The sequence below is a fragment of the Clarias gariepinus genome, chromosome 5, assembly GCF_024256425.1.
Source record: "Clarias gariepinus isolate MV-2021 ecotype Netherlands chromosome 5, CGAR_prim_01v2, whole genome shotgun sequence".
Taxonomy (NCBI): Eukaryota; Metazoa; Chordata; class Actinopteri; order Siluriformes; family Clariidae; genus Clarias; species Clarias gariepinus.
The window spans coordinates 997,501-1,012,248 of NC_071104.1; the positions used below are offsets into that span (position 1 = coordinate 997,501).

General features: G+C 39.6%; 2 protein-coding genes across 2 annotated transcripts; both read right to left on the reverse strand.

The window, feature by feature from the left end:
* Positions 1-4,174: 4,174 nt before the first annotated feature.
* Positions 4,175-5,887, reverse strand: tmsb4x (thymosin beta 4 X-linked). Its single transcript, XM_053497427.1, has 3 exons — positions 5,783-5,887; positions 4,893-5,007; positions 4,175-4,691 (listed from the first exon to the last, which is right to left on the reverse strand). The coding sequence occupies exons 2-3, from the start codon at positions 4,990-4,992 to the stop codon at positions 4,657-4,659; spliced, it is 135 nt and encodes a 44-aa protein (XP_053353402.1). The 5' UTR covers positions 4,993-5,007; positions 5,783-5,887; the 3' UTR covers positions 4,175-4,656.
* Positions 5,888-6,598: 711 nt separating this feature from the next.
* Positions 6,599-14,550, reverse strand: LOC128524706 (toll-like receptor 8). The gene is made up of 2 exons (XM_053497426.1): positions 14,323-14,550; positions 6,599-10,613 (listed from the first exon to the last, which is right to left on the reverse strand). Exons 1-2 carry the CDS (start codon positions 14,401-14,403, stop codon positions 7,512-7,514), a joined length of 3,183 nt encoding a protein of 1,060 aa, XP_053353401.1. The 5' UTR covers positions 14,404-14,550; the 3' UTR covers positions 6,599-7,511.
* Between the last annotated feature and the right edge of the window lie 198 nt (positions 14,551-14,748).

The window sequence follows — 14,748 nt, forward strand, 5'->3', positions numbered from 1 at the left end:
CAGAGACAGCCGCGCTGGATAAAGTGGGAAACAACCTTCTACTGGCCTGGGTTTCTGCATCTGAGTTTTTATCAGGAGAAAGATTCGCACCTCACAAGCCGAGACGAGACACCGCGCGTGATTAAAAGGACCCGGGAGGGACAGAAGACAAGACCATACGCGTTAGCTCGAAACATGAGCACGGTGAAGTGACCGCCTGAGGGGGAAAATATACACATATACTTTTTCTCTTGAACATTGATTGGAGTGGTTTATAGTTTCGGAACTGATACATATACATCAGGGTCATGATGCAAATCTCTGGACGCTTCAATATAACAGCAACACAAAAGTCAACAATATAAAACTTGACTAATCATGCTAATGCTAACTCTTCTGTCCAAAATCCTCAACAACCTCAACACTCAGTATTTTAAAACTGCCAAGCGTGCTAAATCGTGCTAACAATAAAGCTAACGCTAAAGCTTAAGGCTAGCTGAAGGAACGAAGCAAAAGGAGCGGAAGTAACACTTCCGCTCGCTTCAGTTATTCTGGTCGACTGTGACTTCCTCTCATCTTACTGTGTGTGTGTGTGTGTGTGTGTGTGTGACATGCCTTTCACATTTGCTACATTAGTCTAAATGCTAACTTCCTCTTTTTGCACAGAAGCTGGGTGCTGAGAAAAAACATGAGCGATGTTCGTCTAACACAGGCGGAAATAAACGTAGAGAAACTTTAGATAAACGATATTTAATCATTACTTATTACGTGAATATGAAACGTGTTTGTAGAAATAACTAGCAGATAATTATGAAGCGCAGCAGTGTGTGTGTGTGTGTGTGTGTGAAAATTGTTTTTAGACAAATTCATAAATAACTATTTAAACCAGTGTGTGTGTGTGTGTGTGTGTGTGTGTGTGTGTGTGTGTGTGTGTGTGTGTGACAGCTCTGCCAGATGGCTGCACAATACACAAAGGCCAAATTTTTAACAATTATTGCTCTGTAACACACACACACACACACACACACACAGACACACAAATCTATTGTTTTAACAGCACTCTGTTTAAATAAAGTGATTTATGATTATGATTCATATTCATCTCCCTAATTTCTTTGGATTCTGTAAAGCTGATTTGTGACAATGACCGTTGTTAAAAACACTGAAAATAAAACTGAATTGAATTAGCATCTAGCATGAAACCTAGCAGTGTCTCACACACTGTGCACACTCCACACACTTTCATACAATCTTCTGCTCATCATGTGCTGCATACATTATATTTAAAGGTGTCTAAAGAGACTCGTGGAGGATTTGGACGAGAGTCCTGACGGTGCAGCGCCGTGTCCAGAGCGTGGAAATCCCGACGGAGTAAAGTCCTCTTCAATAACTGTCTACTTTAGCATTAGCTAGCTCGAGCAATGTTAACTGTCCTGACTGGGAGCTCACATCAGGTGTGTCACGTCACGTGTTAATCTTCAGCCCTCAAAAGAAGATGGAGGGGGAAACTATCGCTGAGGCTAGCAAGGAAGATGCTCTAACACTAGACCCATGTTTATGGAGAACTGTCTCATGCTGGGGCGCGCCATCGGCGCCTAAAGAGCGCTAATTGACAATAAAGTGTGCAGTTGGCTTTACAGGTAAGAATGACCAAATGGAAAGCGAAAAGGGTCATGAACTTTTATAACGAGATAGAAACCAGATAGAATCCCATGTTAGAACACAGACGCTGCTCAGGAGGGAACAGAAGAAAAGTGTCATCAAACAATACAAAAATAGCACCAGGACATCATGCAATGGCTGAGCTCTGGGCAATGGGTGGGAATTGAACCCAGGCCTTCCTGAATAATAATAATAATAATAATAATTATTATTATTATTATTATAATAATTATTAATATTTAATTAAAAAGATTTTTTACTAAATTGTAAACAATAATAAAGCAGATACACTGGTGCTGTGCATCTAAATACGTGCTGCTTATCATACAAAACTAATAAGCAGAAACTCATAATAAGGACAAAATGCTACATACAAACTTATATTTATTTATTTACTTACTTATTTATTTATTTATTACAAATGTAATAAATGAAATGTATAGGAAGGTCTTGTTTAAATAAATGCTGTGTGTGTGGGTGCGTGCGTGTGTGTGTGTGTGTGTGTGTGTGTGTGTGTGTGGCTCATAATGAAAGTACTGAATAACCACAACCAACAGGAAGTAAGAGACAGCGCTGCATGAGATATAAATGTCAAAAATGTCATTACTGCAGGACAAACAGATGATGTGGTGAATGTGCTGACGTCCAGCGCTTTGCCTGTGTGTGTGTGTGTGTGTGTGTGTGCTTGTGTGCATGTTTGTCTTTACCATCACACATAAAAGGAGGGGAGGACATTAATAAATGTGTCAAAAACATATGAAATGTCTTTGGTGCATGTCACCAAGCCAAGGTCAAGGTCAAACTTGAACGGTGTTATATATTGTAGTGTATATATACAGTATAAATATATATAAAACCTCAGCACTTAGGGTCAGTTAAACTCGGTGGATGATGATTAACTTTGTTAAACTGTGGATGGCATTAATTTTGCATTTAGATAAAATACACATGAGGAAACATAATCATGAGTACCAAGGCATATGTTCATAAGGTCTTCATTTTAAAGTCTCTGTATATTGTAAATACTATCTAAACACTTTTACCTCTTTTTAGTCACCAACGATGTACAAAATGTTATATCTATTATATGATACATTATACGTACATTATATAAAATATTACAACATAAAAAACGAAATATGCCACGATTTAAAAGACAAAAGCCGATATTCCGCTGATTAGCTCTTTTATTTTTAAACAATGTTGTGTAACTGTCCTGAGGAAGTACTGCTCACTGTTACACTTAGATAGGAAGTCCAATACAGCTCCGGGACTGAATGGCGTCCAGTCAAAGTGTACAGTAAACACTATGTAGCGTCGTCCTCCCCCAACGTCTTCCCGGCTTCCCTTTAAACCAAGTCAGCTAACACCGCCGCGTCCCCGGGATCCCCCTCGCGATTTGGAGGTGCAGTCTTGCGAGAAGAGAATGCGCAACTAAATCACCACATCTGTGTGTTTGTTTTTAATGCTTTACATTGTATACTTGTGTCAAAGATTTTGTCGGAGTTACTCAGTGCTCTCGGAACGGAACTCGTTCGTAAGTCAGGGATCTTATTGTACGTGGAGTTATCATTACACGTACTGCAGGGAAAATGGGAACTGCAACAAGCACTAAGGAATGAGGCCCACTGGGGCAGGGCTCACGCTGCCCCGCAATCCCACTGCGAATGATTTCATCTGAGGAGGACGAGCAGACAGAACAAGTGAGGACAAACTGACATGAACGGGATCCATTTCTACAAACAAAGTGTAAAGACTGCAAGACTGAAAAGAGTCCGAAGTGTCTGGACATCAGAAATGTGTGTGTGTGTGTGCCACAGTGACACGTTTCCTCACACGTAAAAAGGAAGTAAAACCTGTATCCTTCTTCCAACACTCGAATCCTTTCACTAGTTTTACACAGAGTACGACAAAAGTGGAACTGAAAGGGAACTAGCGGAGAGTGACCTCTGGGCTTCGGTGGACTCAGCACGACTCGGTTCTCTTTCGGGACATGTTTTTAGCACTGATGAGATTTCAGACCACTTGTTCTTCACACCATAACGCCTACAGGGTATCGTGGTGGAAGTGCTAAATGACGCTGCATCATGGGTACCATGGCCTCCAAAATGGCCGCTTGGTTAAAGAGACGATCCACATGTCAAGCTTGCACTGTTTTACAGGCTCCCGGGTTTATTTCTTATTGCACAAAATACACTGCGAGTCATGCAGAGAGTGAACGTTTAATAAAAGAATGATGATTGATAAGTTAGATGACATTGGTTAAGCTCCAGAAAGCCAGCTTCTGTTCCAGTGTGATCCAGCTGAGCTCTTTATATACCGGCCTCGCTGCGTCTTAAACCTCACCAGCACACTCACAAGGAAATGAATGCGTTATAAGAGAAATCTCACACTAAATTATTTGTAATTAAAAACCCCAGCTTTAGTGAAAATGGAGGTTTTATTTATCCACCAGGATTAACAAATAATTCTAAACTGTTTTTTTTTAAATCCATCTTTTACATCTAAGAAAAAACTGAAACCTTCACAAAAATTAACAGGTTTTTCTTTTCTTTTTTATTTGCATAAACAAAATATTGTGCATTCCAAGGTTTGAACTTTAGATTACAAAATAATCTTAAACATTAAATTTTAAGGAGAAAAAAAAATAAAAAACACTGCATGATTTTCAACATCTGACACCAATCAGCCCAGGTCTGGATAGTAAACGTCCCAGGAAGCTGTCAATCAAACCCTCGGCCCCGCCCTGAGGCTGAAGCTCCGCCTCCTCTTCCTCCTCTTCATGACCTCCCACGTCCATCGTTCTTCGCAGTGGTGCGTTTTCGTTCATTTCAAATAACCAAACAAAAATGAAATGGAGGTACGGGCCATTGGATGGTGGTTTTGTTTCGTCCAATCAGAACGCATCTTAGGGTTGGTTTTGTTTTAACAAATTAAACTTTTTTTTTTTTAAGAAAAAGATAAGGTGAAAAGATGAAGGCAGTGCAGTGCATAGTGGAGTCTCGAGAGGAAGTTTCATGACGAGCTTGCCTGCTTTTCCTGTTCAATAGCTGAGGAGAGAAAAAAAAAGTGTCAGTATATTAATAATAAGAATGTGGAGGTTTGTTCTTAAATAATGCGTGGGAGATTTATGATCTCTGTAGTGTATATATTATATTATGTAGTAGAAAATGTTTTAATGGATTCTTTAATTATCTACATGCAAGCACACAATATAAATTAAATTTATTTATAATTTCTCTTTTCCTTACTCTCTGCAGACGGCAGAGGATTTTTCTCCTGCGTCTCCGTCTTCTTCAGCTTGGACTTGTCAAATTTTTCCACTTCCCCCAGATCAGGTTTGTCTGACATGTTTGTGGTTGATTTCTAAAACACACAGAGACAAACAACAATGTTATCGTTATATTGCTTAGCATCGGCATGTAGCCTTTAATAACCTTAATAATAATTTTGCTATTTCATTATTAGTTTCTAAATTTTTCCTGCTGATGTCTGAAACCCGGAAATGGCCCCAAAAAAATAAAATAAATAAAAATCTTAACCTGACGTCTTGCACGATGAATTCTCATATTGCGATATATTTTTTAAATAATATTCTTTAAGGTATCATTGTATTTTATTTAGCAAGACAACTGCATTGTGACCCTGTCTTGCAAACGGCACCGCCCTATGAGCACTGTCTAGACGTTCAGTTATTGTCCATTAATTATTATTATTATCATTATTATTATTATCGTCATCGTTATTAATCCACATCTCCATTTTATTTATTGACCCATCTAATAATCTGTGCATCACTTCGTTCTGCATCACACAGACAGGGATCTGAACAAAGAGCGCTCGGCGTCTGCTGCTGCTCTGTGCCATGTAGTCAGGTCACACTGTTAATTCATTAGAGCTATAACACTGTTATAACCTGCTATAACCAACAGAAACACGGCAACGTCGGTTTAGTGGGATTTTACAAGATCATGCAGAATAAAGGCCGAAAAGTGAAAATAATATTTATAATAATAACAACACTGTGATTTTTTTTTCTGCATCACTATGAAATAATAAAGCAGTTTACTGACAGAGAGTCTGGTGAATAATTAAGAACAGAATGATGAGAATATAAAGATGTTGAATTAAACATACTCACCGGAGCTGAGATCAGAGAGACAGATGTGAGGAACACAAGGCGCTGTGACGCCGAGCGCGCGGGCTCTGCCTTTTATACGCCCCGTGCCAATGACGTCACGGCGCTGATTAGCGCACAGCCAATGAGAACACAGCAAGCCAACGCCCTAGAAAAGCCGCGCGAGCGCGACATCTGGTGGACATTGTGTGCATAACAATATTATTATATTCTTAACTGCTGCATTAATAATCCACGACTAACAAAATGTTTTTTTTCCACTTATTTAACAGCAAAAATTATTTTTCAATTAGCAGATATTATTATAATATTTATGAATTAATTATTATGCTAATTTATTTATTTTAAAACATGTATTTGGGTTGTAGGTGGCACAGAGCTGTAGTGGTTCGGCCTGTCGGGTGAGTGTGTGTGTGTGTGTGTGTGTGTGCCCTGCAATAGATTGACACCCCGTCCAGGGGTCTAAGTCTAAGACTCCGGGTCCCCCCGTGACTCTGTACACAGGATTAAGTGGTATGGACGATGATTGAGTGAGAGAGGGAGTGACTGTAGGGGTCGAGGGGTGAGTGAATCCAAGGTGGACCCGGACTGGAGCATGTCCCAGGAAACACAGGGTACTGTAAAGGACTCAGCCCACACGGCCCAGAGTACACAGAGGAAACACACCATGCACGGGGAGAACGTGAAACACACGTGATTCGAACCTCCAACCCTGGTGGTGTGAGATCGCAACATACTGTACAGTGTCTCCTGCTTTTATAATATTATATACCGTATAATACAGTAGTTAGATCTGAATGATATCTTAAAAAGAACAACAAAAACAACAATAAAAAGAATGATGAAAACAAGTCAAAAGGAATAAACAACAAAAAGTAAGAAGAATATATTAATAAAAAAATAATAATTCAAGCAAACAAGTTGTAATGTAAACAAATTCTAAAATTTTATTAAGAGCAAAAAGAACAAATGTTAATGATATCAGCTAAAAAACAAAAAACTATTAAACATACAAAAACATTTTCATTTGAATGAGATTCTCAGAGTTATTATGTAAAAGTGTGTAAACTCTCACTATCACTGATCACACATCTGGTAGAATGTTTTCACACATCGCATTAAATTCAGAGAACCATTATTTAATACAATACACACACATACACACACACACATACACACACACACACACTGTTTACAATCCCAACCACATTGGAAACAAACCTTTCCCAGTACAGTACAGCGTTCCTTCTGATAGCACGGTGTAGAGAAACAACACGCTGCTGAGAGAGAAGGGCTTTAAAGCCACATTTCAGCAACACGTTCACAATGTTTGGTTGATTTCAAACAAAGTCCAGCCAAGACACACATCATGTCTGAAGGTTGGATTTTTTTACAGCAAGTTGTGGAAGCCCAGAACCCCACTAGCACATCGGCTAAAACTTCCAAAAAGCAGCTGGAATATAACACTTAGCAACAACATAGCAACCATCTACAACACCCTGGCAACAACTGTACTATCATAGCTAGCAACTAACTAAATACCAGCACAATCCACTGGACAATATCATATCATACCATATTGACTAGTTAGCAACAGTCTAGCAACCATCTGGGAGAGCAACACCCTAGGAACCAACTTGCAAAAGCTCTACTATATAAAACATAGATATAACACATCTGTTAACTGGAAAGGGAATATAAAATACATGAATCTGAATGTATTTTTTGTCGTTCATTGTTTCTCTCGCGGCCTCTTTTTGATAGTAAAGTATCTGGAGTAGATGTTGTTGTACATGACTTTGTTCTCGACCCGAATTGCGTTTCTCAGACACTGCCAGAACCAGGGCTCTGCGGCGGGCGTCCGGGGCCACTCCAGCACGCTGTGGCTGCAAAGACGCCTCCGTAGACGCAGGAAATGCGAGTTCTGTAAAACGGGCTCAAGTAGCAGCAAGACGATCACATCATCACTTTCGTCCAGGAGCCGCTGGTGCGCCAGGTACATGGCCATCTTGAACGAGCCGCTGTCCACGTAGGAATTTGTGAGGACAAAGACCGTCTTGCGGCTCTGGCGGATGCTTCGGGTCAGGCTGTCCAGAATGGGGCAGCCAGGCAGCCAGTCACGTTCTTCCAAACAGACTGGAAGGAAGTGATCACCTTGTTCCTCCAGTTGAACCCGGAGATGGTTCAGGACCCAATCAGACACCTGCGGGTCTTTGGTGTCATAGGTAACAAAGGCATCGTAGACATTGTCTCTAGAGCTCAGGTGCTGGTAGCCTTTAACTTTAGCCCTTGTGTAGTAGAACACGTATGAGAGGTCCCAGTAAAACAAGTGCATCAAGGTGGCTACAAAAGTGACGCACACAATGAACAAAGTGGTGACAATGTAGATACAGGCAACGTTAGGGTCAAGGCACTGTTTGATGTCAAATTCTATCAGCCTGCGACCTTTGATCCCTTCAGGGATGTTGCATTTCAATGAAGTGTACAGTTTGGGGATTTTCACCTTGCTATACTTAATCCAAAGGATAAAGTCCAACATGTCACATGTGCAGTGATAGGGGTTGTTATGAAGGCACAATGTTTCCAAATGAAGTGCCTCATTGGATGGGAAGGTTGAATTTCTAATGATGCTTATTTTATTAAAACTCAGATCCAGCTCTTTAAGATTAAGAGCATTTTCAAGAAACCGATCTGCCAGCTGATAGATCTTGTTATAGCTCAGGTCAAGGTAACGTAATGATGGAATATTCAGGGTTATGTCTTCAGAGACAGAGCTCATGATGTTGTGGCTGAGTATGAGCTCTTCGAGGTGTATGAAGTTCCTCATCAACGTCCAGTTGAGACTCTTCAGATTATTGTGGCTCAGGCTGAATCTTTTCAAAGTGACAGGCAAGTATTTGTAAACGTTTGTACGTATCGTCCAGATGTAGTTCGACGATATATCAAGATTTGTCAGATTTGTTAAGTTCCAGAAAAGTTTCTCGTACTTCTCATCTTTCCAAAGCTTCCCAAGTTGATTGTCCTGGAACTGGAGCTCGGCAAGTGAGTCGCTGCACATGTACCTGGTCGTCAGGGTGAAAATGCCGTTGGAGCTCATGTTTAGTACCCTCAGCTTAGGTAGATTCTGTATGAAAAACAAATTATGCGTCACCCCAGGCACTGTGAAGTAATGGGAGTTACTGCTGATGTCAAGCACCTCCAGCTCCCTTAATTCTTCAAAAGCATAATTGTAGGCCAAATCAATCTTATTGTAAGACAAGTCTAAATATTTTAGGTAAGGCAGTGTTGTGAATTCTGTCCCATTTAACGCTGATGCAAAGCCGTTTCTGGACAGGTTGAGGCAGGAAATGTTTTCATAACCTTCAAATTGCTTTGGGGAAATAAAAAACAGATTATTTCTGCTCAGGTCCAAGACGCGGCCAGCAGCGTAGCACTCTGGTTTGATGAGCCTCGGGATAGGCTTAGTAAAAGGATCTGGTTGTTGTTGAGAACTAGAATCCATCAGCCCCGGGAGGTTGAAGCGTGGCGGCTTCACGTTATTGTCTGCCGTTCTAACCTCAGAGTTAGTGATAGGATAGAGACGGTTTTCTGACAGATACAGCAGCTTTAAATGATGAAACTGCTTAAAGACATCTGGATCCACATGCACGATAAAATTTATTCCTAGATCTAATGTGGACAGATTCTGCAAACCATAAAGATGTTGCAGAGAGTCTTTTTCAATCTTTTTGAAAACCAAACCTTGCATGTGCAGCGTGCGAAGACTGGACAAGTTGGCAAAGGACGAGGAAAGGTTCACTGTTTCTGGATAAGATTGTAATCCATAATTAAATGAGAGATCGAGTTTTCTCAAAAAACCTAAATTATTCAAAAAAGTTTCATTTCCGATCTGATTGCTTAAAAAATTGTAGGAAAGGTAGAGTTCCCTCAGATTAGGGAGGTTATTAAACCATTCTTTATTAATGAAAGAAATAGAATTTCCAGCAAGATGCAATAACGTAAGGTTCCTAAGGTGGTCGAAAGCTCGTTCGTGAATATCGATAGAGCCATTTGCACATGGAACGCAGGGATACGGAGCATTGTGGCAGCGTGGACAATTTCCCTGGATTTTAAGAGTTTTGAGGTTTGAGAGCTCTTTGAAATCATCTTCTCCGATGAACGATATCATGTTGGAAGCGAGGTCGAGTGTTATTAGAGAGACAGGTAAGTCTCTGGGAACATGGGAAAGGTTATTATATGACAAGCTCAGATGTTCCAACCTGTCCAAGCTGGAAAAAGTTCTGTTCTCAATCTTAAAGCTCCTGAAACAGCTATTAAAATAATAACAGTTTTTGGACATGTAAAGATGGGTCAGCTCTCTTAATCGTGAAAAGTTTCTGGAACTTAATGAGATTATTTTGTTCCTGTCCAGTCTCAGTTCTCTCAGGGTTCTTGGGAGTTCTGTAGGCACCTTGGACAGGCCCAGGTCATTAAGCGTTAAAACTTTCAGTTTTGTCAAATTGGCAAAAACCCCCTCAGCGATGGTTACATTCCGATTTTTGCTTATCCTGTCTAGTTTGAGAATTTCCAGTTGTTTACAGTCTTTTAGCGAGTCCACTGTTAGGTTGTTGATTTCATTGTATGATGCATTGAGAATGGTGGTGTTCGGAAAAATGTCTGGGATGGAACGCAAACTTCGGCCACTGCAGTAGAACGTTACTATCCCGGTAGTGTAATTCTCTTGCATGTCACATGGATGGAACCTCAGTTGTATTTTATCTGTGCAGATCGCTAAGCTGATGGGAAGCGTGGTCATCACCCAGCATCCTAGCAGAAGCCAATGTTTGCTAGTCTCCTGTAAAATAAAAAAGATTGCAAATATTTCAATATTATTTTGATAATATCTGTAAATCTCTCTAATTTACACACACACACACACACACACACACACACACAAAAGTGACTTCACTCCTCTATTTTCAGCAAACATTCGAATATATATTTTTGAAGGACAATACTATAGAACTGAAACTTGGATATATTTTAGAGTGGTCAGTTAGAGTTTAGAGTGTCAAAATAGATGACAACAAAGGGGTGAGTGCACCCTAAGTGATAACAGCTGTACATCTTTAACCATGCGAAGTCACATGACCTATTCATCATGTTCGTGTGTTTGTCAGTGGACGAGTCTGTCTCCAGACCCGAGCCCTATTGAGGGACGTCCTCAAGCGGAAGGTGGCAAAGTGCTATGTGTGTCTACCGTCCAGGAGCTCTGTGATGTCATTATGGAGGATTGGAAGAAGATCCCAGGAACAACATGTGCAGCTCTGGTGAAGTCCAGGTCCAGGAGGATTAAAGCCGTGATACAGTAGATACCAACAGAGCTCACACACAATACTGACACTTTGGACACAGTTTTGACATGTTCACTCAGTGTCTACTCACTTTGCCAGTTTTTTTTAATCTAAAATGCTGGTCAATATTATTGGCACCCCTGATTAAGATATGTTCATAGGCTTATTATAAATAAATTTTTTTTTTTATTTAAATTTTTTTCCATATAGAGCCACAATGCAAAAAGAGAAGAAAAAAAAAAATCCAACCCTTAATTGATGTACAATTTCAATGGAGAAAAAAATTACCATATTAAGATTTTTTTTTTAACGTAAAATCATGTGTGCCACAATTATTGGCACCCCTGATTTTAATACTAACCCTAAGACAGCACTGAATCCCCTCCTACCACATTTCACAAGATTGGAGAATACAGATAGAGGGACCTTTGAACATTCCTCTTTGCACAATCTTTCTAGATCATCCAGAGTCCTGGGTCCTCTCTTATGCACTCTCATCTTCAGCTCACCCCACAGGTTTTCGGTTGGGTTGAGGTCTGGGGTCTGAGATGTTCATGAGAGGAGCTTGATTTTGTTTCTGCTGGACCATTTCTGTGTAGACTTCACAACATGTTTTGGACCCAGCCGAAAGACCCAATGAGTTCATGTTCAAGTTCAAGTAGGCTTTATTGTCACTTCAACCATATACTGTTAGTACACAGTGAAACGAAACAAAGTTCCACCAGGACCAAGGTGCTACATGCAACATAAATTTACAACATAAATTAACAGAAAAACTAACTAGCCAAGGAAGACACCATAAAGTGCACGTGCAAATGTGCAAACAAAAGCAACAAAGTGACAGTGCGACAACATAACATAATAAGGTGTTGAGGTGATGACACCTTATTAACGACCCATCTTCAGCTTTCTGACAGAGACCATCAGGTTTTGATTTAAAATTTCCTGGTATTTCAGAGAGTTCATGATGCCGTGCACCCTAACAAGGTTCCCAGGGCCTTTGGAAGAGAAACAGACCCACAGCATCACAAATCCTCCACCAGACTTCGCAGTGTGCATGTGCTTCCAAAAAGCTCCATCTTAGTCTCATCTGACCACAGCACATGGTCTCAGTTTTAGTCCCAGCAAACGGCAGGCGGTTATGTTTGTGATTGAAGGTGAGAAAAGGTTTTTTTTCCTTGCCTGCTTGTTTGCATATAGATAACATCTGATGGTTGTTATGGAGAATTTGTGATGCCAAGATGCCACTTTCTGACACAGTTCTCTAACAGTGACTGTAGATATGGTTGAGTTTAGGCAAGCGGCTATTTTCTATCCATTTCCTGGCTTATAAAGGTCGACACACATCTGCCTCGCTCGAATGGGGTGTTCTCCTGTCTTTCCCATGTTGAGGAGTGAATAAGAGAAATAGGCCTCTGAGTCATGTCATATTTATACCATAGGAAAACAGGAAGTCATGAATTATTAATGAAAACTTTTTAGATACTCTGATCAACTTTATGCCCCAATTACATTTATTTTATCTGAACTGTTAGGGGTGCCAATAATACTGAACAGGTGATTTTATAAAAAAAAAAAATTAAAATATGGATTTTTTTCTTATTCACTTGAGTTAAAGGTTAGATTCTTCTGCAATTTTCACTGTAAGATTTTGCTTCCATAATAAAAAATAAATTCATTAGAAGCCTAAGAACACATCTTAACCAGGGGTGCCAATAATTGTGACCACATGAAAAGTTTTCAGACTAAATAATGACCAAGTTTTCTCCTTTTTTTATGTTTTACACTCATTAAAATCTTTTTTTTTTCTACAAAGTAGAAACAGGTGTTTGGGATGTTTTTTTAAAATTTCTTGAAAAATAAAGACAGAAACATGGAATTTCCATAAGAATTCAGACTCTCTGTTACAACACATGTAGTTGAGCTCTGGTGCACCCTGCTCTTATCAGGGCTCCTTGAGATGCTTCTGGAGTCCACCTGTGTCGTAGGATTATTCCAACAATCTAGAATAATCAACAGTCCACCCTGACCTCTCCACTGGGTCGAACTGAGTTACGGGTAAACTCTAACTCTCCATATATATACGGGTCACATTTTTAATGAATAAATTGCAGGATTTTTCCAGGACTTCAAACTAAATGATCAAGACTTGATTAAAAATACGTGTTTTGTTTCACCCAGTCAGGGGAAGCGATGTACAGGGTGATGTGATGTTCACTTCCCGACACCGTTACACACGTCCACCCCATGTGGAGGCTGTGGCTTTTACTGCATATAACGTTACAGATATTTATATTTATTTTGTATTTCCTTCAGATACACAATATTAATAAAGCTGCATGGTTTCTTTTTTCATCTGGTCTGATCATAATGAGCTGGACGAACCTGGTTTAGATTATCTGCTCTAAACAACTGCATTCGATTTTTTCTTGTTTTAAAAAAAAACAATTACAATTTCACAAATCAAATCAGTTCTCTAAAAAAAAAAACTCATTTAACATTTTGTAGTAAAATTAAAACTGAGAGTTGATACACATGGGTTTGAGATTTTATTTTTGCAGGAGTTGTGTAAACGCAGCACCACTAAAACTACTGCTGTGGCTTTTTTTTCATTTTTTTTTTTTTTAGCATCCAAGCTAACATCGTTATCCAGTTATTAAGCGCACAGAGACCACAAGAAACACCCGAGTCCACAACGTGTCCACCACGTCCACAGGTCAAACTGAGCAGCCTACACCGAACCAAAAGGTTTGGAGCCTGTTAGTTATTTGAGGTAGTGAAGATGATCGGCGGCGTAACACACACACACACACACACACACACACACACACACACACACACACACACACACACACAGAGGTACAGGAATGTAATATTACACACAGAAAAGTGATCATCATTATTAAAACACAAAATGTTAATTGAAAAACTAATCAAATTTTTTTTTTTATTCCAAAACTTATTTATTTTTTTTCAGCTCTGGAAAATGTGATTTCTACTCTCCAGGATTTTCACGAGCGTATGAACCCTGATAAAGCTTCTCTTTGTTAAATCTGCTACTAAAGAGCAATACATAATAAACAAATAATAATTATAATAGAACTAGAGAAACAACTGTGTAACACAATACAGGTTATAAATGACAGAAGTGTGCATGTAACTCTGATTAAGAAGAGCGATTCTCTTATTAGGTGTAAATCTGTCTCTCACCATGTTAGCGATTCCATATATAGTTCCTTTACGAGCCGTCAGCTGAATGAGTGATGTGAAGAGATTCATACACAGCTGCATCTGTGGGAAAAAAGGAAGTTTTGCTCAAACTGCCAACCAGCACTCTTTCTCCTGCGGTGTGTGTATGTGTGTGTGTGTGTATTAATAGGAGGTGAGATTTTCCCCATGAACATTGTGTTTGGTTTTCCCCAAAGCTCCTTCACTGCTTAAAGCTGTTCCATCAGACCAAATCAATGCATGTATTTTGCCGTAGCTGAGCTACAGTATAGACTATAGGGTTTTATTTTTTACATCTCTGTGTCTATGGAGGAAGTGCTGAGAATTCACTTCCCTTTTCTCTCTGTTATTTGGTTAGTCAGATATAAACCAGATAAAATAAGAAAATAAAGACACCCTTTTGTTGTG